The sequence below is a fragment of the Heterodontus francisci genome, chromosome 2 (genome assembly GCF_036365525.1).
Source record: "Heterodontus francisci isolate sHetFra1 chromosome 2, sHetFra1.hap1, whole genome shotgun sequence".
Classification (NCBI taxonomy): domain Eukaryota; kingdom Metazoa; phylum Chordata; class Chondrichthyes; order Heterodontiformes; family Heterodontidae; genus Heterodontus; species Heterodontus francisci.
In genome coordinates, this window is record NC_090372.1 from 84,966,371 (window position 1) to 84,992,045 (window position 25,675).

The 25,675-nt window shown below is 43.5% G+C and overlaps 1 protein-coding gene across 3 annotated transcripts in view; it reads right to left on the reverse strand.

Moving 5' to 3' along the window:
- Window positions 1-25,675, reverse strand: part of LOC137385126 (retinoic acid receptor beta-like) — a 258,678-nt gene that overhangs the window by 134,138 nt on the left and 98,865 nt on the right. For 2 of the 3 annotated variants that reach the window (XM_068059931.1, XM_068059941.1), the window contains exon 4: window positions 21,238-21,327. The exons of the other annotated variant lie outside the window; for it this stretch is intronic. In XM_068059931.1, coding sequence (XP_067916032.1) covers window positions 21,238-21,327 — 90 coding nt within the window. The remainder of the gene's footprint in view (window positions 1-21,237; window positions 21,328-25,675) is intronic. 3 annotated transcript variants of the gene reach the window in all.

Consider the following 25,675-nt stretch of genomic DNA (forward strand, 5'->3'; position numbering starts at 1 on the left):
TCATAACATTACAGTTTAGTCTATGCCAGATGTCTTAATTTTCACCATTACTAACTCCTACATGGTTAGTCCACAATAGATCAAAGATTGTGCCTTTATTCTGCCATTAGATTAGCATATATCTACAGTGGTCACTCACACCGACTGGCTGAAATTACCACATTGGAATTCAGGACGGTGGCACATAATAGAAACGGAAAGGTTTGCTCAGCTGAGTGCTTTTACCCCACAGAACTAGGAGGCACAGTTTCAGAATTAGGAGTCTCCCTTTTAAGATGGAGATGAGGAGGAATTTCTTCTCTCAGAGGGTCGTTAATCTTTGGAATTCACTTCCCGAGTGAGCAGTGGAGGCTGTGCCATTGAATATATCCAAGGCTGAGTTAGACAGATTTTTGGTCTACAAGGTAGTCAAGGGTTATGGGGCACAGGCAGAAATTTGGAGTTAAGGCCACAATCAGATTAGCCATGATCTTATTGAATGGCAGAGGAGGCTCGAATGGCCTACTCCTGCTCCTATTTCTTATGATCTTACGATTAATCTATAGACATGGAGAAAATCTGAAACAAAAATAGTAACTGCTGGAAATGTACAGGAGGTCAAACAGCAACTAAAAGAGACTTTAAAATTTTGGGTCACACCTTTCGCAAAGCTGGTTTTGCTTTCTGTTTTTCAATTTTCAGTGCTGAGGGATATTGTAGTTTCTGTGCAAAGTGTAAGGGGCTAAGTAGATTTTGACGTTGTGCGATAGTGTAAAACGAGTGATAGCAAATCAGCAGCGCATGTTACATCTCTCCCAATTTTTATTTACATTGACATCATCATATGTTCGTATAGAGATGTAAAACGTGCAGCTGATTCACTATCACCCATTTTACACTATTGCACAAAGCTACAATCTATCCTTTTGTTATCTGCCACTTTTATATTGAATATGCAATCGCCAGGAAAGTAGTATTGAACAAAGATTTGTGACCTCTCTGCACTTGTTCACGTTTAATGGTGCCACCACTGCTAAAAAAAAGACAGTTAAAAGGTGAGTGCAAACTGATGGCAGGTTATGGAACCCCAAAATTCTACACCACTGAATCTATTGGTTGCTTAGAGATTGGCAGTTTTATACTAGAGAGTGCCATTGTCGGTAAGGGAGCCATCCATCCGGTTAGCGTTCTCTCTATGTAAAGGGGTCTTTTAATACCCAGAATGAATGAAAACACAATACATAATGCTGAATAATGATTCCAAAAGAACAAGATTGAAAGCAGCATTTTGACTGCTATTTCACACAGGTAAAGCACAGCTTGAAAGGACTTTAAAGAACATAACATCTGACACTAGGGGCTGGATTTTGTTCTCCCCCAGGCATCGGGTTCCGTGTTGGGGGGGGGGGGGGGGGGGACCTGAAGATGCATCCGGGAGAGGGCCGCCGTGCACCCCTACACCGGGAGCACCTGGCTGATATTATCGGTGGCAGTGAGGCCTTGTGGCGGCCACCCTCCGGCCGCTTGACGACAAGATGCCAATTTAAATATTTAAATGAATTAAAATGAATGAATTAATGAAGCTCACGTTGCAGCCTGATGTCCCGCTGCGATCTTCAGCCTGGTGGCTGGCACTCTCATGCCTTCGGATCCTCGTCCAGGTAAACGAGGCGCCACACTGGTGGGGAGCGGGGAGGAGGTAAGTTTATCAGTGCAGGAGCCGGGGGTGGGGGGGGGGACATGGTCAACATAACGCCATGGGTGTAGGGGATGGTGAGAAGGGTTGTAGTTGAAAGTTTGTGCAGTTTGTGGGGGGGGGGGGGGGAGATGGTTAGATGGTAAAGGTGTTTTGCAGGGGAAAGGACAAATAATTAATGTAATTGTTATGGGGGGGGGTGCAGGAGAGGGGCAAAAGAAACGTATTTATTCGTTTTAATTCACTTTACTTTTAAATACTTAAATTAGCCACTAGGGCTAACAGCCCTTTAAAAATGGCATCAGTGCCTGCGCCCAGGCAGCGGACCCCATTGCCGCGTTGGACAGCCCGCCCCCTCCACGTGATCGGAGGCTGCACCCCGCCTTGGCTATTTAAATGAGCTGCCGCATTTAGAATCATAAAGGCTCTGTGACACGCGGCCCGCATGGGTGGGCCGCTGATTTTTTCCGCCCACTGCCGAAATCGGCGGCAGGCACATAAAATTCAGCCCTAGGTTAATAAACCTGATTTGAATGAACTAGGCTGACCTGCAAACTGATGCAATGAAATAAGGTATAGTTTCTGATGGCCCATTTAATTCTTTATCGGTTAATGTGAACATTGATGTCACATACTTTATAATGGACATGTGAGGGCTAACTTTATGGCATTGCACTGCAGGTGGTGAGTCTCAGCTGGGAGCATCCGTCAGAAAGGTAGCTGCATGATTTTTCAACCATCACTTTAAATGGTCTTAAAATCATATACAGTGTACATCCATATTTCAGTATATGCACTTCCAGCCAGTGATGTTCCCCAAAGGTATTTAATGTCTTTATGTGGGAGAATACGTCATTCTAAATGAAACCTCCAATCCCAATTAATCTGCACACATAAGAAACCATGTTCTTCTAGGCGTTCTCAACCCAGTTCCTAGTGGGTGTAAGCCCAAAATATAAAAGTGACCATAAATTGGGATTAAAAGATACATGTTGTTCATTTGTACTCCAGGAGCAAAGCTTCATCCACTAGCAGCACATATTGGGAAATCAGGATTGAAAGTCAATGGATCCCAAAGTATAGAAAAAGTCCACAACAGGATTCCTGATATGAATTCCGAGTAGGCTAAACACCAAGAGACCGGATTGTTAGCAATTATCCTTAAATTGCCAATCTCGGTTAGAAAGGCCATAACAATATCATGCATAGAAAAGGCTGCAGGGGAAATTCGTTCACATAGCGCTGCTTCTAGCTGCAAAGCAGACTACATCGATTCCTCGGGGGCAGACAGCACCGCGGGCCACTACCGGCACTAGAAGTGGAGTTATGAAAACAAATACTCCCTCGTAAACATTTACACTTGCGCAGTAACAATGCATTTCTGAGGCAGAAGTTAAAGCACATTGTTTGGCAGAGTAGAGGGAACTTCATTATCTGCCTATTGTACTATTCTGACATGATGGTACATGATATTGATCCAAACTGGGAATGTATTGTTTACTCCTATTTTCTGGAAATATTAGGGGCTAAGCTTGATTGTCCCTATAAACCAGGAGCGGGGATCGCAACACGTGATTAACCTGTGCCTGTTGAATGCAACTTCGTGCTAGCTGTTGTCTTACATGATTGTAGTGTCCAACCTCGCTGCTGATTGGCTGGATACCTGAGCAAGGGGCCAATATTGTGAGAGGCTAACATCAGTTGAAGCACTGTTTAAAGGGAAGGTGCATTGTGGCTGAGGAAGGCATTGGGAGTCCGTCATCAGCTAAATCGTATCTGGGAAATACTGATTAATGGCACAACGTGGGGACAGAGCAGGCGCCAAGGTTTTCGGACACTGCATTGGAGGCTTTGGTGGAAAAGGTGGAAAGGAGAGAGATGTCCTATATCTACAGGGAACTAGGAGGCCCTCCAGACACATGCTCAGAAGGCAGCAGAAGCAGATAGCCATGGAGGCCAGTGACAGGACTTAAGATCCAAAGACCTGAATGCAGCACCACAAGATGTTTAATGACCTCACAAGAATAGTCAAGGCCAGTGAGTGTACCTTTAAATGAAATGCCATATCCTCCCAACTGCACCACTAGCATCAGACACTACGCAATTCATGACAGCCCCATCATTTACCTACCAAAAATATCTATCAGCCAGGACTCATACCTGACATTCATATACTCCACTGCACCCCCACACTTAGCACTGTTGCAATCCTCACACCCACATCTCGCAACTTGCACACATTAGCAGCCATTCAACCATGACAACCACATCAGTTTAACATATTGCATGACAGTCACTGACACACTCCCCTCTCTCTTGCAGGACAAGGTGGCGCACAACCGGAGGCAGGAGGAGCTAACCGGAGGGGGAGAGGGATGGCTGCATGTCCACACACCCATGGAGAAACCGTGTTGACCATTCTTGGGACACCCATTGCTGAGTCTGTGGCCAAAGGAGGGGCAGAAACCATTGAAGAAGACATCCCACCTCCCCCTCATTCCACAATCTCTTTTGATTTACAAGCTGCAGATGCGAGTTTAACTTTCACACCCATCTTCACACCACAACCTTACCCATGTGCCTTTCTGCTTTCAGGTACCAAGATGTGCAACCTGGCCAGGCAGTGCAGGAACAGCAAGAAGACAGTGATGATAAAGACACAGCACCGTCACTCGATTTCACAGTCACAGTCACTAGCTCAGATAATGATGCAGCACATAATTTAAAGGATAGCATACAGGCAGGATCTGCGTGTGCTAGGATTTACAAGGATGATACCAGAAATGCGTGGGTATACAGATGAGGAAAGGATTGACAGGCTGGGTCTCTTCTCTTGAAAAAATGAAGGCTGAGGGGTGACCTATTACAGATCTTTAAAATTATGAAAGGTTTTTTAGCGTGGATACAGAGAGAATGTTTCCAATTTTAGGGAACAGCATAACTAGAGGCCATCAATAGTCACCAAGAAATCCAATAGGGAATTTAGAAGGAACTTCTATACCTAAAGGGTGGTGAGAATGTGGAACTCGTAACTACATTGAGTGGTTGAAGTGAATTCTATAGATGCATTAAGGGGAAGCTAGACAAGTATATGTGGGAAAAGGGAACAGAGGGTTACCATGATAGACTTAGATGAGGAAACATGGGAAAAGGCTCGAGTGGAACATAAATGCTGGCATGGACAGGTTGTACCATATGGCCTGTTTCTGTGCTGCATTACTTGTCATTGGGCCAGTAATCCAGAGGCCCAGGCTAGTGCTCTGGGGACACGGGTTCGAATCCCACCACGGCAGAGGGTGAATTTGAATTCATAATCTGATATTAAAAAGCTAGTCTAATGATGACCGTGAAACCATTGTCGATTGATGTAAAAACCCATCTGGTTCACTAAAGTCCTTTAGGGAAGGAAATCTGCTGTTCTTACCTGGTCTGGCTCACATGTGACACCAGACCCATAGCAATATAGTTGACTCTTAAATGCCCTATGAAATGGCCTAGCAAGCCACTCAGTTCAAGGGAAATTAGGGATGGGCAATAATTGCTGGCCTTGCCAGCGACGCCCACATCCCATCAAGAAAAAAAAATCTCGTATGTAATCCCTGTGGCCAGGGCAGGAGGCAAGGATAGTGCAGGTGTCAGCTTGCTGAACGGTGAGGTCGCACACAGGTTCTGCTGGAGAGAACTCTGATGAGCACTTCGATGGGGCAGCCGATTGAAAAAGGCTGATGGCTCTGCACAATGAAATGCTTGGCGCACTGGGAAACCTGCCAGAAAGCCTGTGGTCAATGTCAAGCAGCATGGAGGAGTCTGGCACCAGCTCAGCACAGGACTTTTTGCAGTGCTTTGAGCCCATCCTTTCCAGTGTGGAAGTGGTGGCCAACTCCATGAAAACACTTGTGAACCCAACCATGATGCAGCCTCTGATGGCCGATGTCTCAGCTTTCATTGTCGCCCCAAGCAGCTTCCATCACAAGTCTGAGTGCTGCAGTGTAACCTCAGACTGAAGTCAGGCAAGGCCAGACTGCTGTGATGCAAGTTCAAACTGTTGGATTACAGTGTTCAAAGGGGTTTGTAGAGTGTCATGGCAGTCCAGCAATCTATTCTCCAATGAAACAATGAAGTATGAACCTGCTGTCCTCTCTCTGCAAGACAGCATTGATGCCTTTCCATTGGCGCCCTTGCTGTTATCTATCAGCCAGCCAGATTGCTGTTGCCCATACTCAGATGGCACAGCCCAAAGCTGGATCTTCTAAGCCTAGAGCTGCTCAAAATCATCCTTCAAGGCCATCTGTAACCACCTGCACTGAAAGTCAGCAGACTTCCACTAACCATGCTGCAGCCACATGGGTAGCACCGCATAGGAACACTAGGACATGAAAAGGCACACAGAATGCAGGCACTAAGGGAATGCAAGAGGGTGACTAGTTGATATTTGTGTGCAATATGGAATAATTTCATTTATAGATTTGGTTTGGAATGTTTATTTTGTGGTAGCTTTTATTGTTGTATTGTGGCCAAGCAGACGCTGTGATGGTCAGTGACAGAGGGAAGGGAAGGTGTGGGACTGTTGGTGAATGAGGAATGGTTTGCAGTTACTGATATTGCACTCAAATGAGTTCTTCTTGGATGGCCTGGCCAGATACAGGTTATCTAGGTTGTCTCCTCTCTTCCTCCTCTGCTTCCTTTTCTTCCTCATGCTCCTGCTCTTCCTCCTCCTCATGCTCCTGAGCTGCTCACAGTATAGCTGGCGGCAAGGCCTGTCCTGTCATGATGACCAGGTTGTGTTGCATACAGCAGACCATGAAGAATCCTGATATCCACTCTGCCATCTACTGTAGGTTCCTCCAGTGTATTCTCGTTCTTTCAGCATGCCAATGGTCTTCTCTATTACATTTCCTATGGCAGCATGACCTTCATTGTGCGACACACGTGTCTGTCAGTTGCACACTGGTGTCATTAGCCATGTCATCAGCAAATAGCACTTGTCGCCATGTTGGTTTGTCTTTGTGGCTCAAAGGCAGCTGGCACAGCAGACTGCCACAGAATGAAGGCATCAAAATTGTTGCCACAATACTAGGCATTGACCTGAATGACTGTCTGCATATGATCACACACCAGCTGGACACTGAGGGAGTGGAATTCTTTTCAGTTGCAGTAAAGGGGAGAGTTGACTTGTAAAGCGAGGTGCGTGCATGCAGTCAATGACACCATGGGAAAGCCTGCTATCCTAGCGAATTCACATACTCATTCTAATTGCTTGTACCTGGCGACAGATATTGAAATGTAGCTTGCTTTATGAATAGAGAGAGTCAGTGACCTCCCTCACGCAGCAGCGCATGGTAAACTGCCAAATGTTGCGAATATCTCCAGCTCCAGCCTGGGAGCAGCCAGATGCATAAATGTTCATCACCACTGTCACCTTCACAACCATTACCAATATGGTCCTTGCCCTGCTGTGAGGGTGCAACTGTACCTGTAGCAGGTAGCAGAGCGAAGTCCAAAGTACGGAAAATCCTCATCAGGGAACTCCTCTTTGCTGACGATGCTGCTTTAACATCTCACACTGAAGAGTGCCTGCAGAGTCTCATCGACAGGTTTGCGGCTGCCTGCAATGAATTTGGCCTAACCATCAGCCTCAAGAAAATGAACATCATGGGGCAGGATGTCAGAAATGCTCCATCCATCAATATTGGCGACCACGCTCTGGAAGTGGTTCAAGAATTCACCTACCTAGGCTCAACTATCACCAGTAACCTGTCTCTAGATGCAGAAATCAACAAGCGCATGGGAAAGGCTTCCACTGCTATGTCCAGACTGACCAAGAGAGTGTGGGAAAATGGCGCACTGACACGGAACACAAAAGTCCGAGTGTATCAGGCCTGTGTCCTCAGTACCTTGCTCTATGGCAGCGAGGCCTGGACAACGTATGTCAGCCAAGAGCGACGTTTCAATTCATTCCATCTTCGCTGCCTCCGGAGAATACTTGGCATCAGGTGGCAGGACCGTATCTCCAACACGGAAGTCCTCGAGGCAGCCAACATCCCCAGCTTATACACACTACTGAGTCAGCGGCGCTTGAGATGGCTTGGCCATGTGAGCCGCATGGAAGATGGCAGGATCCCCAAAGACACATTGTACAGCGAGCTCGCCACTGGTATCAGAGCCACCGGCCGTCCATGTCTCCGCTATAAAGACGTCTGCAAACGCGACATGAAGTCCTGTGACATTGATCACAAGTCGTGGGAGTCAGTTGCCAGCGTTCGCCAGAGCTGGCGGACAGCCATAAAGACGGGGCTAAAGTGTGGCGAGTCGAAGAGACTTAGTAGTTGGCGGGAAAAAAGACAGAGGCGCAATGGGAGAGCCAACTGTGTAACAGCCCCGACAAACAAATTTCTCTGCAGCACCTGTGGAAGAGCCTGTCACTCTAGAATTGGCCTTTATAGCCACTCCAGGCGCTGCTTCACAAACCACTGACCACCTCCAGGCGCTTACCCATTGTCTCTCGAGATAAGGAGGCCAAAGAAGAGGGTGCAACTGTACCTGTAGCAGGTAACAGATTTCAGTAAAAACATCCTACTTTTTTTTTTATTCTTTCATGGGATGTGGGCGTCGCAGGCCAGGCCAGCATTTATTGCCCATCCCTAATTGCCCTTGAACTGAGTGGCTTGCTAGGCCATTTCAAGGGCATGTAAGAGTCAACCACATTGCTGTGGATATGGAGTCACATGTAGGCCAGACCAGTTAAGGACAGCAGATTTCCTTCCCTAAAGGACATTAGTGAACCAGATGGGTTTTTACAACAATCAACAATGGTTTCATGGCCATCATTAGACTAGCTTTAAATTCCAGATTTTTTTTTTTGAAGCACAGAAGATGCACACATTGTTCCTTGCTGAGGTTCAGGTAGGAGAATTGCTCCCTGAAAATCATGGGCGTATAAAGCCTCCTGCTAAGAGCCCTTCTTTTCCCCTCTTCCTCCTCCCTCTTCCAGCAGCTTATCCTGATCTGCATGGGCTCTGCTCATTTTACAAGTTATGCTGTATTCCAAGGGAAATGGCTACTAATACATCTATGTCTGGGAGCAACTGACTTGTGCAGAAGCCTTGAAATCAGCAAAGATTCCTTCAGCACTCATTCCCTGTAGACTTTTGCAACATTAAACAACTTTAGGAAACACCAAACAATTACAGACTCAAAGTAACGTCTAGAAGAAATCAAACAGCAACCAACATGGAAGTAGTTGATGATGTCTTTAAATAGCACTGGCAGAGATCCTTGATGCTGCTGAAGACGTGTTCAGCTGTGCAAGGTTAAGAGAGGGCGTTGAACAGGGTGATGGGCGTTTGGGACTTGGTGTGAGTTAGAACATGGGCAGCAGTGTTTTCAATGACGTCAAGTTTATAGAGGGTAGAATGTGGGAGACTGGCAAGGTGTGCATTGGAATAGTCAAGTCTGGAGGGAACAAAGGTATGGATGATAGCTTCAGCAGCAGAATAGCTGAGGCAGGGGCAGCATCTGGCAATGTTATGGACGTGGAAATAGGCAGTCTTATTGATACTGTGGATATGCAGTTGGAAGCTTGTCACCAAGGTTGTGGACAGTCTGGTTCAGCCTCAGTCAGCTGCTGTGGAGAGGAATACAGTCAGTGACTAGGGAACAGGATTTGCAGTGGGGACCGAAGAAAATGGCTTGGTTCTTCCCAATATTTAATTGGAGGAAATTTCTGCTTGTCCAGTACTGGATGTCGAACAAGAAGTCTGACAATTTAGAGACAGTGGGGGAGGGGATGAGAGTGGTGGTGGTGAGGTAGAGCTGGGTGTCGTCAGCATACACGTGGAAACTAACACTGTGTTTTCGGATAATGTTACTGAGGGGCAGCATGTAGATAAGAAATAGAAGTGGGCCAAGGATAATCCTTGGTGGAGACACCAGAGGAAATGGTGTAGGAGTGGAAAGTGAAACCATTGTAGGTGATTCTCTGGCTACAATTAGATAGATAAGAATAGAACTAGCAAGAGCACGCCCACCCAGCTGGACAACATTGGAGAGGCGTTGGAGAAGGATGGTGTGATCAACTGTGTCAATGGCTGCAGACAGATTGAGAAGGATGAGGTGGGATAGTTTACCTTTGTCACAGTCACACAGTTTGTTATGACTTTGATAAGAGCCATTTTGGTACACTGGTGAAAACCTGACTGGAGCAATTCAAACATGAAGTTCCGGGGAAGATGGGTATAGATTTGGGAGGCAGCAGGATGTTCAAGGACGTTGGAGAGGAGAGGGAGGTTGGAGATGGAGCAGTAGTCTGCAAGGACGGAGGAGTTACAGGTGGGTATTTTTGAAGAGAGAGGTGTTCTGCCGCCTTTGCATACATTCGCTGTACCCATAATAACACCCTCGCCATGTGGGCTGGAATTTTTCGTTGGGTGGGAGGCCCTGCCCAGTGGTTGAAAAGTCAGTGGCGAACCTATTTCCGCTGGGCCTGGGGAGCCAGGCTGGGATTTTTCGTTCCCCAGGCCCTTAAATGGTCTTGGGCGGGACTTCCACCTTCTTGAGGCACGATGTCTCGCCTAATCGAGCTGCCGGACAACCAGCTGCGCCACTAGGAGCGGTGGCCACTGCTGGGACTGCACCCAGCCATCGCAAGCAACGTGAAGGTCAGTGCCAAAAGTCTTTAGGGCCTTGCCGAGGGAAATCGGCTGGGCCCCAGCGAGGCAAGGAGGGGCTATTAGGGGGGCGGGGGGAGTATCGGGAACACCCGCACCAGCCCACTCGTTTGGGGGCTGTGAAATTCCGGCCACGGTGTCTGCGGCAGCTCGCCCCAAAAGTGTGCGCATGTACCATGGATGCTATTTTGGGTAGCATATGCCACCTGGGTGCTACCAATCTGAATTTTGCTCCAAATGTTCCTTAACTTTAAGAATACAAACACTTCACAAAAACAGAAGGAAATGTGCTCTATTTGCCAGCATCACCCCAGAGGCTGCAAGCTTCTTAAGCAGAACACTGAATTTTCTTTCTTCCCAATCTCAGCAAGGAAGATAGCCTACCACACCTTCACCACCTTGCTACATCTAAATGATGATGGTATGATAGGGTCTGACAATCTATCCATTTCACTATTATAGTCACTGCCACTGGAGAGAGGAGATGGTAGGCCTTGCCACAGCAATGGAACTTCTGCTATTTCAGTTGTTGCAGTGAGAAGAAGGACTATGGAGGCCAACTCTCTCTCCACAATGGCCCTAAATACTCAAACGAGGCCTACAGTTAAAAATTTACTAAAGCCTTAAAGGTGCATCTGTCCTTTTTAAGTCATTTTCCTCTTTCCATCACATTTCTTTGGCAAAGGTGGCATATTTATTCAGCCCCCATTCTGGAAAATGGTTGGAGTCAGGACAGTGGCAGAGGTCCTACTCCAAAACCACCTCCTACAGCAAGCATACCCTTTGACGAAAATCCAGCAAACTGTCCAGGCCTTGCTAATTTGATCAATTTAAAATTCAAAAATTTAAACACAAGCATGTAAAGCTTAGCTGTAAATAAGGGAAGTTCCTTGCATATGAAGCGTGTATTCTAAATATCTGCCTTATGTTGTCCAATTTTTTTCAAATTTGTTGGGAAGTTTATAAAGTACCATTTTTAGATTAATTTATCCTTGCTAGTGAATTGGAATTGCCAGCATTTATCACGGTTGAATCTGATTTCCAATCTTCATCTCAGTCTTCAATTATCTGTTGCATGGAAAATTTACTGTATCCACCATTAAGCCTTCACACACCAGCAAAGAAGGAAAAAACCCTTTCCAGCAAAAAGGCCCATTTACCTCCAATTTAAAGTTGGATGACGGGCTTGTCTAATGTTAAAACACATTGGCTCCTTTGCTCAACAGCTTAAAACTGTCTGAAGAGCACAAACACATTGTTATTTACTGCAGTCTTATGAACTGTCGCCAAGAACCCCAAGATACAAGAGATAATTCACACGGGAATCAGCTTACTCCTTCTCCAGTACTGGCTCTCCTCGTCATGCAGTTTTTGTATGAGCAAGTTTCTAAAACAGCAAATGTTGTTTATGGAAATGAAACACGGAATGAGGCTTAAAGATCTGAAGTAGCAAAATAGATTCTGAAAAATCTGAAGTTGTCCTGCATGAGTAATTTTCCAAACACCAGGATCTTATTTATTATTTGTTATTGTTTTTACAATTAAGCAATAAAAACCACCGTGCACAATACCAAGTGTGAAAAGAGCAAGAAGGGTAAGGTGAATTGGAAACAATCATTCGGTGACACCAAACTTGGCTTTTAAAAGCTTAAAAATCATAGGAATGGGACACACTGAGGGAGATAAGGAGCTTCACATTTCTGATGTCATAGGAGAGGGTGAACAGAAGTGATGAAATTTGACTTCAATACATTGGGAATGTAGAGAGAAAACATTGAACTGAATTTCTGCAGCGTTAACACCTGCTCTGCCACCATATCTTTGGCAGAAGTTTAGCAGATACCCAGTCATGCTTCCTCTGAATTTCCACTGATATTACTGCAGTCGTGTGGGAGAAACCATGAGGAAATTCACCCTATGCTTATAACTGCCATTCAGAAGGAATGAGGGAAAATTTCATAGAAACTGGGCGGTATAGCAGAGGAGGAGGGGAGGCCTACCACCAGATCTCTGCCTCAGAAAACAGTTCATAAAATCTTCCTCCATCACTCAGCACAATCCTTGACCGCTCCCTCCAGCCACATTTAAATAGCGGTGGGATGGAGCTAGGAAAGCTGAAAAAGTTCCGGGTCTTCCTGCCACATTACCTCAATCCCCAGTAAGATCGGTACAGCAATGGCAGTATTTGTTGAGGCAGTGGTGGGAAGATCATTGGTGGGCCTGATGAATGGACAAGGCCCAAGATTGATGAACTCACCCTCTCTTCTGTGCCCATGACTCCTGTAAACAAAATAGCAGCTCATTATAAGCCTCTGTATGAACCAGAAACAAACTCTTAAGCTACTTCTGCCCTCTTATATGGTGGTTTCTCTCTCTCTCCTGGTGCTGCAGTGGATGTCCTGCTGCATCACTACTGAGATTTTACTGCCAAACAATCATGGGCTCCCTCTATGTGGTAAAGATTGAGCCAGGAGCCTGCCCTCTATCCTTATTTAAGCTCAATCCATGGCAATAAATTAGGTTCACAGAGGGGTCAAGCAGCAGGTAAAAAGGCCTGCCCCGGCCTACTTCTGGCAGCAAAACCACCCTGGAGGAAATTCCAGCCCCAGATCTGAGAAAGGGATCCCTGCCTTGCATGCTGTCCAGAAGTGTGTGAAAGGTATTAAAAGAGTCTCCCCAGGTATGGGAGCAGCACTCAAGTCTAGAATGGGCAAAAGCCTAAAAATTGCTGAAGGGAAAAAAAAGAAAATGAGCTTCCAGGAAGCAGTTTTGGTAATGGAGAAAATGTGGGCGTTTCATTTGTGGTCAGAGGAAACAGGCCAAAAAGTCAATAGTTGAACAAGGACTAAGGAAGGAACCGTCCTCAATACCATTTGCATTTATACAATGCCTATAATGTCAGAATAAATTCCAAAAAGATCTACATAGATGAACCCAATAATAGACATTTAAGAGAATTGGCTGAAGACACAGTCAAAAGGGTAGCTAATGAGCCCTTTTTAAAGTAGCAAGGTAAAGAAACTTCCAGAGGGGATTCCAGAGCTTGGGGATAAGACAACCGAAGACTCTGCCATGAAATAATGAATGCCGAGAGGAAGCTAGGGATACACACGTGTCCGGGGTGGAGAACCACAGGTCAAAGGTTGGGATGTAGGGCTGAAGAAGATTGGCGATGGAGGGTAAGGCAATGCCATGGAGAGAGCTGTAAATGAGGACAAGGAGTTTGAATTTGGTGAATTTGGAAAGAGGGAGCCATTGAAGGTCCACAAGCACAGAGGTGAATGGTGAACAAAACATAAGGGAATGCAGATTGTGGGTTAATGAGAAGTTGGAATTTGTATAGTGAAAAGCTCTAGGAGGTAAGAATCGCATGGCTAAGGTTTTCCAGCAGTAGCAGCTTATTTGCTCAGACTGGACCTAAAGGTTGACCTTCAACCATATATGCTTACTTTTATTAAAAAAAGACTTTGTCTTTCTGTTGCAAAGTAATATAGGAGGCACATGATTGGAATGGCAACTATAAAAGCAAACAACCCCAAAGGAATCTATGCTGAGAAAATCATCTTAAAATGAGAAGACAGTGTGGAGAGCAAACATTAATTGCTCTCAGTCTCACTCCTCTAACACCACTTCTCATTTACAGCCACTCTGTTCACCATGCTCTCTGCTGTTTATCAGCTGACCTTTCCCCCTTGTGGTCCGCTCATTTTCAGGCTCTTTTCCCTTCATAATGTCTGCTTGTTTTCAGTTCATTTTCCAGTAGCTGCCTTCCCTATATGGCTCCCTTTCTCAACTTAATCTCTGTACTTCAACTAAAGTTAATTGCTGTTTCTCATGTTTTCTGCTAATTCCTTCATTACTTCTGCAATTAGAAAAGGAGAAACTGAATAAAGCCAATGGGAAAACATAATGACAATCAAGGACAGAAAAAAACTTTTAAAAAGTGTTTAAAAAAACTGTACTGCATGCCCAAACAGCACAATACTGGCTTAGAGCCACTGAAGGTCATCTAACTATGATGAGATCTGCTGTTTTATGCTCTATCAATCACAATACTCTGAGTACTATTTGTTTGACTCCCAAGGAAAGAGAATGATGCTTAGCTGCCAACCTTGGCGAAATAATAGGAGGGGGATTTTAGGAGCAGAATGAGTGAGATGGATTACAAGCCCACAAAACATCCAGCAATGTGTTTATTTTCAAAGAGTGGGGAGCATTGAAACAGGTTATGTTTTCCAGCCTAAAAGATTGAGACTTGGCAGATATGAAGGTGTCAGAGAAGTCAGCACAGGCCCACTGAGTGCTTTGAATTAAAAATGAAAAATAAAACTTGGTTTCAGGTGTTGCATTTTATAGACCTGAAGCCAATCCAGCAACCCTCCATTTCAGCAGCCAAAATAAATTTCAAGTTAAAAATGGTTTCAAGGCTCCAATTTGCCTATCTTGGAATACTAATACCATTTTCTGCATTCACATATTCATTCCGAGAGCTATCTTAGGTTATTTTCATATTTAAATTTACATTTTGGTGGTAAGAGTAGGATACATTTCAGCTGTCCTGTTTTTTTTCTCATGAAACTTTTTCAGTCTATTTCTAAAGATCAGGCCTTCCTTTATGTCTCATAACAGAGAATTCATTGTTAAGGGAGCAGCAAATTTATCACTTACTGTAAAAATACTGAACAAATTCAAATGCTTTAAAACATTTTCCATCCTCTGCAACTGAAGGTTCTTAAAATTCTACAGGCACGTGCCACCTCATGTCAGAACAAATACATTTAACAAAAAATACTTTTTTGCCTCACAAAGGTTTAAATTCGATGGCATCTGCTAAAGGCAAATTTCCTGCACAGAAGGGAGATCCCTAATCTGCAAATCTATTCAGCATAAATGTTAATTAAAATGTTTCCTCAGGAAATGATGCAGTCAGTACATTAAAATGAATTTAAACTGCTTTTGTATGCACCTATGTACAGATTAATAAAATAACATTTTGAAAAGCAGTTTTATGTACTATTCAGGTGACTCCCTCTGAACCCCATCTGCTATTGCTGGATTATTCATTATGTAACTAGCTCATTTTATATCAAACCCTGTCCATTATTTTGTAACTCCCCCTGCATTAAACGTGAATGGAAAATAAGATTATAGTGATAATGTAAACGTACAGAAATGGAATGGGTTTTTTTGTTAGTAAAAGGCACAGTTTGTACCTAACACTAATCAATGGAAAGCTGTGTGCTTTCAGTCTCATATTTTAATGACTTTTTAGCTCAGCATATTTTCTTAAATGTCATTTGCTACAGCAGTGAGCAAGTTTGACCTCCAGAGTTTAAGAGGCATGCAAGTGTTCCAGCTATGCTGAAAAAACTTGCTCCAAATACTAAAAGTCTACTGTGATTCATAATAATGTTAACTCTTTAACATACTGGCCTTTCCTGAGAATCATTACAGCTGAAGTAAATCTCACTAAGGGATGTTAAAGTCAGGCATTTCATTCATAGCTTGTTACTAGAGCGTCCCTCTGAATTCTCACATAAACCAGTACTTACACAATAGTCCGCTGAGATGAAATTGCAACCCTGGATTTCAGGAACATGTACAATTTCTGCATCCTCCACATGGGTGGTGTTTCCTGCTTTATCTTCTGAGACTGGCATTTTTAACTAATTTGCTTCAGAATAATACTTAAAAACAGAAGGGGGTAATTTTGGCCTTGGACAAGAGAGCAAAACCGATGATATCGATTCAGCCACCCATTATACATCTCTCTGGATTTGCACTTATATTGACTGCAATGGAAATACAAACAGAGAGAGATGTTGACTCACTATCATCCATTCTACATTCTCATAAAAAGTCAAAATTAACCCCAAAGTCTCTTTACAACTTACAAACTCATTAGTAAGAGATAAGCTATTTCAATAGGATTATTACAAGTTAGTGGGGAAAGAATTGCTTTCTAAGTGACTCATCTTGGAAAGATTTTAGCTCCTCTTCACAACTTCAACAAAGCTTCAATGAGGGCCAATGAACATATTTAACAAAGCTGTTACTTTGAGACAGGTACCAGTAATTTGATACTGTCTGGTATTAGTGCTGGAATGTCTCATTGTCCAAATTTTGCAAATTGATAACATAGGCATGTTTATCCAATAACTAGAGCTGTATACATATTATAGGTATGCATAGAAACAACAACAAACATCACTGAGGGTACAAATGGTGATAACATCACTTTGTCTTGCTTTCCAGCGACCTCTCAAGTCCTTTCTGTATCTCCAATGGTGTGAAGCAGGGATGTGTGCTGGCCCCGATCCTATTCACCATCTTTTTCAGCATGATGCTGCAGGAGGCAACGGAAGACCTTAAGGAGTAAGTTTACGTATGCTTCTGGACTGAGGAAGGCCTTTTCAACCTCAGGCGTCTTCAGGCTCATACAAAGACACAAGAAAAACTTATCCATGAACTTCTTTTCGCCGATGACTGTGCTCTCCTGGCCCACAGTCAGTCAGACCTGCAACGTATAACAACACATTTTTCCGAGGCGGCACAACTCTTCGGACTAAAAATCGGTTTAAAGAAAACTGAAGTTCTGCATCAGCCTGCACCCCACGATGAATATAGACCACCAAGCATTGTCATCGAGGGAACCGAGCTGAATGCCATCAAGCAATTTACTTATTTGAGGAGCGTCATCTCGTTTGATGTCACCATGGACAAGGAAGTGGACAATAGGCTTTAAAAAGCAAACAGTACATTTGGCAGACTCTACAAATGGGTGTGGAGCAACCACAGCCTCGGAGCACAGACCAAACTCAAAGTGTACAAAGCCGTAATCCTCACCACCCTTCTGTATGGCGCCAAGTCATGTGTCCTATACCACCGTCATGTACGCCTTCTAGAGCACTTCCATCAGTGCTGCCTCTGCAACATCCTCAAGATCCACTGGCAGGGCCACATCACAAACATTGAAATCCTGGAAACAGCCAACATCACCAGTATCGAGGCCATCCTCCTGCAAAGCCAACTGCATTGGGCGGGTCACATTGGCCGGATGGACGACAGTCGCCTGCCCAAGATCGTGCTGTATGGAGAGCTGACCACTGGTGAAAGGAATAGAGGGGCCCCATGCAAACGTTTCAAGGATTCTCTGAAGACGTCCCTCTTCATGTGCCACATCGACCATTGCCAGTGGGAAGCGCAGGCCATAGATCATGTTGCCTGGAGATGCTACAGCAGGAGGGCTACAGACATCTTTGAGACTGAGTGAAGAACTCACATGAAAGAGAAAAGGAGAAGGATAGATCCAGTTGCCCCCTGCAGCAACTACACCTTCACTTGTACCTGCTGTGGGAGAATCTGCCGGTCACAGGCCTGACTAACCACCAGCGGGCCTGCAACTGATGACTAAAATCTTCCCAAAATCTTCATCTGCGAAGAAATGCAAAGAGTCTTCCTTTCCATGGAATTAATCATCACTAATCACATACTCCATGTGCTTACTTGTTGTAAACTTAAATAAGTAGGTGCAAAATCAATTTTAGTCAACAACATATATTGACATATTTATTATCAACTAAAATTTTAGGCAATAAACTGGTCAATGCTTGCAGAATGGGGCAAGTAAGTGCATTCTTTACATTCACTAAAAAGAGCTGCTTTAGTTAACAAACTTGTCATTTCTCATGCTTTAAGAGATTTGATAAGGAAGAGGTACTGGGTAGGCTTTCCGTAATTAAAGTTGATAAGGCACTAGAACTGGATGAGATGCATCCAAGGATATTGAGCGAAGTGAGAGTGGCAATTGTGGAGACACTAGCCAAAATTTTCCATGCTTCCTTAGACTCAGGAGTAGTGCCAGAGAATTGGAAAATTGTAATTGCTACAACCTTGTTCAAAAAAGTGTATAAAGATACGCCCAGCAGCTACAGGTCAGTGAGTTTAACCTCAATGGTGGGCAAGCTTCTAGAAACGATAATTTGGGACAAAATGAATAGTCACTTGGACAAATGCGGATTAATTAAGGAAAGCCAGCATGGATTTGTTGAAGGCAAATCGTGTTTAAGTAACTTGCTTTAGATTTTTGATAAAGTAAGAGAAAGGGTTGATGAGGGTAATGCTGTTGATGTTGTCCATATGTTGTTCTAAAAGGCATTTGATAAAGTGCTGCACAGCAGACTTGTAAGCAAAGTTAGCACTCATGGAACAAAAGGGACAGTAGCAATATGGATACGAAATTGGCTGAGTGACAGGAAATAGAGAGCAGTGGTAATTGTTTTTCGAATTGGAGGAAGGTTTGTAGTGGAGTTTCCCAGGGGTCAGTGTTAGGTCTCCTACTCTTCCTGATATATATTAATGACCTAGACCTTGGTGTACAGGGCACAATTTCAAAATTTGCAGACGATACAAAACTTGGAAGCATTGCGAACTGTGAGAAGGATAGTGTAGAACTTCCAAAGGACATAGACAGGTTGGTGGAATGGGTGGACAGGTAGCAGATGGAATTTATTGTGAAGAAGTGTGAAGTGACTCATTTTGGTAGAAAGAACGCAGAGAGAGAATATAAAATAAAGGGTACAATTTTAAAGGGCGTGCAGGAGCAGAAGGGCCTGGGTGTATATGTGCATAAATAATTTTTTTTAATTCATTCATAGGATATGGGCATCGCTGGCTAGGCCAGCAATTATTGCCTATCCCTAATTGCCCTTGAGAAGGTGGTGGTGAGCTGCCTTCTTGAACCGCTGCAGTCCATATGAGGTAGGTACACCCACAATGCTGTTATGAAGGGAGTTTGCAGGATTTTGACCCAGTGACAGTGAAGGAACAGCGATATAGTTCCAAGTCAGGATGGTGTGTGGCTTGGAGGGGAACTTGCAGGCGGTGGTGTTCCCTTGCATCTGCTGCCCTTGTCCTTCTAGGTGGTAGAGTTTGTGGGTTTGGAAGGTGCTATCGAAGGAACCTTGGTGAGTTGCTGCAGTGCATCTTGTAAATGGTACACACTGCTGCTACTGTGCATTGGTGGTGGAGGGAGTAAATGTTGAAGGTGGTGGATGGGGTGCCAATCAAGTGGGCTGCTTTGTCCTGGATGGTGTCGAGCTTCTTGAGTGTTGTTGGAGCTGTACCCATCCAGGCAAGTGGAGAATATTCCATCACACTCCTGACTTGTGCCTTGTAGATGGTGGATAGGCTTTGGGGAGTCAGGAGGTGAGTTACTCATCGCAGGGTTCCTAGCCTCTGACCTGCCCTTGTAGCCTGAGAGTGTGGTGGAGGCAGGTTCAATCGAGGCATTCAAGAGGGAATTGGATTATTATCTGAAAATGAAGAATGTGCAGGGCTATGAGGAGAAAGTGGGGGAGTGCCACTAGGTGAATTGCTCCTTCAGAGTGCCAGCACAGACATGACGGGCCTAATGACCTCCTTCTATGCTGTTATGATTCTATGATTGTACGAAGAGTATGAATAGATTTTTAGGCGCTTAGAAAAATAAAGAGTTTCAAATTAATTTGTGTAGCATCGCTGCAGACTGAGGTTGATTCCCAAGGGCAAGCAGAGCCAGGGCCCACTACCTGCACAGCCTTCTCAATTGATATTACTTCACGAACGATGTTCTCCCCCAAAAACTATTAATCAGTTTGGCTAGTGCCAGTTTCACTTAGTTGGTAGCACTTACACCGTTGACTCAAAGGTTTGTGAGTTTCAACCCTAAACCAGGATTCAATTTTATAACCTAAACTGGCATTGTATCGTTGGAGATTGCGTTGTGTGGGTTAACATTAAAATAAGATGCCGTTTGCCTGTACAGGTGAACGTTAAAGTTGTAATGTAATAGTGTTGCCATCTGCAAAGATGAGATGCAATAGGCTGAATGGGCTTCTTTAACTGAACGTATCTTGTGATTATATTTTGTATCAACAATAACATTTTGATTTCAATCCAACTATCCTTCTACTTAACAACAGTTCCTGCTCCCCAGTTTTTCTGTAGCACTGAAGTAGATATTATACCACACATGGAGAATACATTCCAGGCTATGGTGTTCAAAAGCAGTGATGAGCTTCTGAATGTAAGTAAGGTGGCACGACTGGCACAAAGAAAAATCAAAAAAATGTAGTACTAAAATGATTGAATAATAGTTGGCAGTGTCGAAACATTATATATGTGAAACAAAATACACAACAGGACATAGTGAGTTGTCCAGCTTTTCTACAGAAAGTCACAAATAAGCTGTGAATGTCACACTTATAAGTGGAGTTAGCACTTACTCAGTTTTAAATCTAGATGGCACGGTAGATTCGGCAATGGTCACTAACCTTTGGGTCTAGGATTCAAATTTAGCCCAGGTTGATGGGTAGAAAATCTCCTCTGCCTTAGCTGTAAGAGTTCCTTCAAAATAAAAGCTTGACAGATTTCAAGCAAAATGCCTGTAAGCCGACAGCACTAATTGGCACAAAAGTGGCAAACTCACTCAGACAGACATAAGGATGGTTGGTGTAGATAGTGGAAACAACTCACCCTGCTGCAATAATGAAACGCTCACTAAGGTTTGCGGGTAAAAGCAAAAGTAAGCAGAACTTTGAACTGCAGCTGGCTACATTCTAACTAACCTAAAAAACTTTGGCGTTGATACTGGATGGTAAAATTGGCAAAAGAAAGTCGCATTGCCCAGAATGGCGAGCAGAAAATTATTTCCGGACACCCCCTCACCCCCAAAAAGATCACTAAAAACATAAACACAAAAAAATTAAGTTTTGCACAGTGTAATTACAGGTAAAGGGTGTCGCAATAATAAAATTGCAATTTAAAGGCTATTCTGACTAGGTTTAGTCACGATTATTAATTAAGCTTCATTCTCTGAACGTGTATAAGTGAGTCAAAATGGAAGTTTCAACTCACTTGGAATCAGCAGGCCTCTGCCAAAACTCCTTTCAGAACCTCCTTTGCGGCATTGTGACGTCACATCACCAGCTCCCTGCTGTCTGCTTGCTGAAATAGCGGGAATCAATACTTCAAGTACAGAACTTTGTGAAACACAGTACTGGTGATTTTACTTATAAAAACGGTACCAAAACCTAAAGTATGCATGTGATGACTTTTTTTTTAAAATGAAGGTAACATGGTTTCTACTTATTTGCTTTAAAAACACATTCCTTCACTGACCAGTTGACAGACATCCAGAACTGATTCTGTGGTAACTGTTACATTTGCACAGTCTTCATAAAAAATATAAACAGAATTTCTATCAGTGTGCCCAATGTTTTAAATGCAACAAGTTGCTAGGATGGGAGGCAGTGTGTAGTGCAGCTTGGTTGATGTTTTCACACTCACCAACCTATTGACACAGCGTAGAAGGCAGATCATGTATAAATGACAGTATTCCTTCCACTTTTTGGGGGGGAATCTAGGAAAGATCTTGTAAACTGGCAGCTGTGTGAATTATTCATGATATGGAATGAGATAGAATACCCAAAAGTAAAAACTCAAACTAAAAGGAGGCAAGTTTCACACACAGTTTAGATTTCATTAATTCAAAGAGCAGGCTGAATTTTAATGGGCATGAAAGAATGGGATAGGCCGCGGGGTGGGGTGAGGCAGGGAGAAAAATCAGGAGGGGACGAGCTCATATGGAACTCCGACACTGTGACATTGGTTCCAAATTTTGCGGGTGGCGGGAAAGATGGAGGGCAGACTTGCTGCTCCAACGCAGCAGAACATTAATTTAGCTTGTTTATTAGTTAAATAAATGGAATTTGCATGCAATTGAATGGAATTTTACAGGGCGTTTTGTATTTCACAAATGCGCATGGTGATCACGGGCCTTCAGATCCCAGACTGGTTAAAGGTGGTGGCAACGAGGCGAGGCCTCAGTTCCGCCTCTGGAAGCCAGCCATTCTGAAAGTCTTCATTGGTTCAAAGGGGAAGATTGGGGAGGGGAGGCCATTTCTGGCCATCGGCGGGAGACCTCTAAGGGTGGGAACTACATCAGGTGTAGAACGGGAACTGGAGGAGTTCAGATTAGAGGCAAAGAGGTTCAAGGGTCTTCACTGCAGTCACAGGGGTGGAGTCTGGATTGGAGGCAAAGGGATCTTCAGGAACGCTGCAGCTGCGGCGATCTGAATGAACAAGGCAACACTACATGCAGAGCCGGCAGCCCTTTAAAGATGGCGCCAGCACCTGCTTTCCATCAGGTGACACCGAGGTTGGCACCTTATTGCCCCCCCACCCCCCCCCCACAGTGGACAGGCCCCGGCGCGTGATTGTGATTGGCTGGCCACATTTCCCTCGTACGGCAAAGGCATTCACTTCCGGTGCAGCTGCTGAGACCCGCGCCGTGCATATAAAATTCAGCCCAGAGACTGGTGAATGTGTGGAACAGAATGTTCACAAAGAAGTGAAAGCAGACAGGGAATGGGATGGTCTTTTGGAAAATAAGCTATTAAGGGATATGGGATATTCTACGGTCTTTTTGGAACTTTGGAAATGGCTCAATGCTCCAAAAAGTTCCTTTGACACCAATGTTTCTTTAAAAATATATTGCACACGTTGCAAGGTTCCTCACAGTGCAGTCTGAAGCCTATTAGGGTAAATTTTCTGCTTTGTGCTGGTGGTAAATGGCAAATCAAGAGCCATGCCCAATCAATTTTCCAATATATGATCATGATCCCATGCTGGCAGCACAGAAATAGAAAGCTGTTCCTGTTAAGCAGTGTTTTATTCACAATGTTGTGTACTTCTAGCTGAACCAGGGAGCACTTCCCTTTTAATACTATAACACTTGGTTGCAAATTTTATTTGATTTTTCAGTTCTCCCACACTCCTCATTATTCTGCATTTAAGCTAAAAGATTGAGGGAGTGCTGCATTGTTGGAAGTGCCGTCTTTCAGATGATACGTTAAACCAAGGCTTCATCTGGTTGTTCGGGTAGATGTAAAAGATCCCATGGCAAAAAGCAAAATACTGCAGATGCAGGAAATCTGAAATAAAAACAGAAAGTGCTGGAAATACTCAGCAGGTCTGGCAGCATTTGTCGAGAGAGAAACAGAGTTAACGTTTAGGGTCGATGACCTTTCAACAGAACTGGAAAAAGTTAGAGATACAACAGGTTTTAAGCAAGTACAGTTGAGATTGACAGGAGAATTCTCCATTCCAATCCCACTCTGACCCTTCTGTCCTCAGCTTCCTACACTGTTCCAATGAAGCTCAAGGTAAGCTTAAGGAATGGCACTTCCATCTTTCGGTCATGCACTTTACAACCTTCTGGACTCAAACAATTTTAGATCGTAACCTCTGCCCCCAGTTTTTTCTCTTTTTGTATTTTTCAATTGTTTTTGGACAGCAGCTGTTGATGATAATGCTGCTTTCCCATTTACACCTCCTCTAGACATCTTTTGTTTCTTTACTTGTCCTATTACCCTTTCCTCTTGCCTTGCACCATTATCCCTTTTGTCATGTAATCTTCTTTGCCTTCCATCCTATTACAGACCTTCCCTTTTGGTCTCGCACACCCTTCTCTGCTTCTGCACTTGCTTAAAATCTGTTACATAACTTTTTCCAGTTCTGAAAGAAGGTCATCGACCCAAAATGTTAGCTTTGTTTCTCTCTCCACAGATGCTGCCAGACCTACTGAATATTTCCAGCATTTTCTGTTTTGAGGTCTTCTGATGTACTGGCTAACAGTCCTTCCTGAACCAACATCAATAAAAATAGATTAATCAGTCATTCATCTCATTTGCTGATTGCTATTTTCACCTGCATAACAGTGTTAGCCCCTCAAAAATCATTCAGCGATGTGACTCATGGAATCTTACATCATAGAAGGAGGCCATTTGGTCCATCGTGCCAGTGCTGGCTCTTTGAAAGAGTTATCCAATTAGTTCCACTCCCTCGCTCTTTCCCTATAGCCCTGAAAACTTTTCCTTTTCCAATTCCTTTTTGAAAGTGGTTATTGAATCTGCTTCCACCACTTTTTCCAGCAGTCAATTCCAGATCATAACAACATGCTGCGTATAAACAATTCCTCATCTCTCCTCTAGTTTCTTTGCTTATTATCTTAAATCTATTTCCTCTGGATCCTCCTGCCAGTTTCTTCTTAACTACTCTATTAAAAACTCACATAATTTTGAACACCGCTCTTGATTCTCCTCTTTACCTTCTCTGCTCTGGGAACAATCCCAGCTTTTCAGGTGAAAAGTCATCAACCTGAAGTAATAATTCTGATTGTTTTACCTGGCCTTCTGAGTTCTTTGCAGCATTTTCTATTTTTATCCCAGCTTCCCTAATCTCTCCATATATTTGAAGTTCCTCATCCCTGGCATATTTTAGTACATCTCCTTTGCGCCCTCTCCAAGGCCTTAACATCCATAGCGTGTGAAACATTTTAGGACATCCTGAGGCCACAACAAGGTGATATATAAATGCAAATTATTTATCAAGCTTTTTTATTCTATTTAATAACAAGACAAAGAAAGGAAAAAATTATTCTGTAAGTTTAAATCAGAGTTTAAGAAACAAATTCCGAATTACAACTTGTCCAATCATCTCAAGGGCAATTAGGGATGGGCAACAAATGATGGCCTTCCCAGTGACACTCACATCCCATGAAAGAATAAAAAAAAGTCTCAAATTCCTCAGAATGTTATCAGGGTGCTCTCCAACCAGCTTTTAGATTCTTTTTTGAATTTTTTAATTTCACATTCACAGTGAGATTTAGGATACCGCCACAATCATGGACCTGTTCAATCCCACATTTTCAAGTGTACCAAAACATAACTAGAGACTGCAAAACAGCTAGGAGATTTGCTCCTCCAAATTCAACTGCTTATTGATTCACTTCCTGCCATTCAAACTTAGGCCTTTGTAAAATTCTTCAATTTCAGCCTGCAGTTTCTGATCAATGAGATTCTTGGCAAGGCTTTACATTGAATGTTATTTAAAAAATGTATATACAATCATTGCAAAGTAGCTTCTGAAAGGAAGTATAGCTGTAGCCTACTGATTCCAAGTGGGTTGAAAATACTTTTCGCTATTCAGTCAAGTAAAATGCAAATTAATAATAGGATTAAATACAATAACCTCCTTTATATTGAAGAATTATTTCTAGGGACTGATACTTTTCCTTTTAAGGCAGTTAAGCTGCTTTATAATCCCATTACAGGCATAAAGTGACAACAGACCACATATGACATCATGAACTATTGGCAAATTTTGCTGTGCAAGTGAATTATATAAGGTATAATGGAACATATATCAGTATGTTAAAATATATTTAATGGTCATCTAACAAGACCTTTGCTTTATCCCCAGAATATGTTGCTGGGGCTTTACAGTATATACT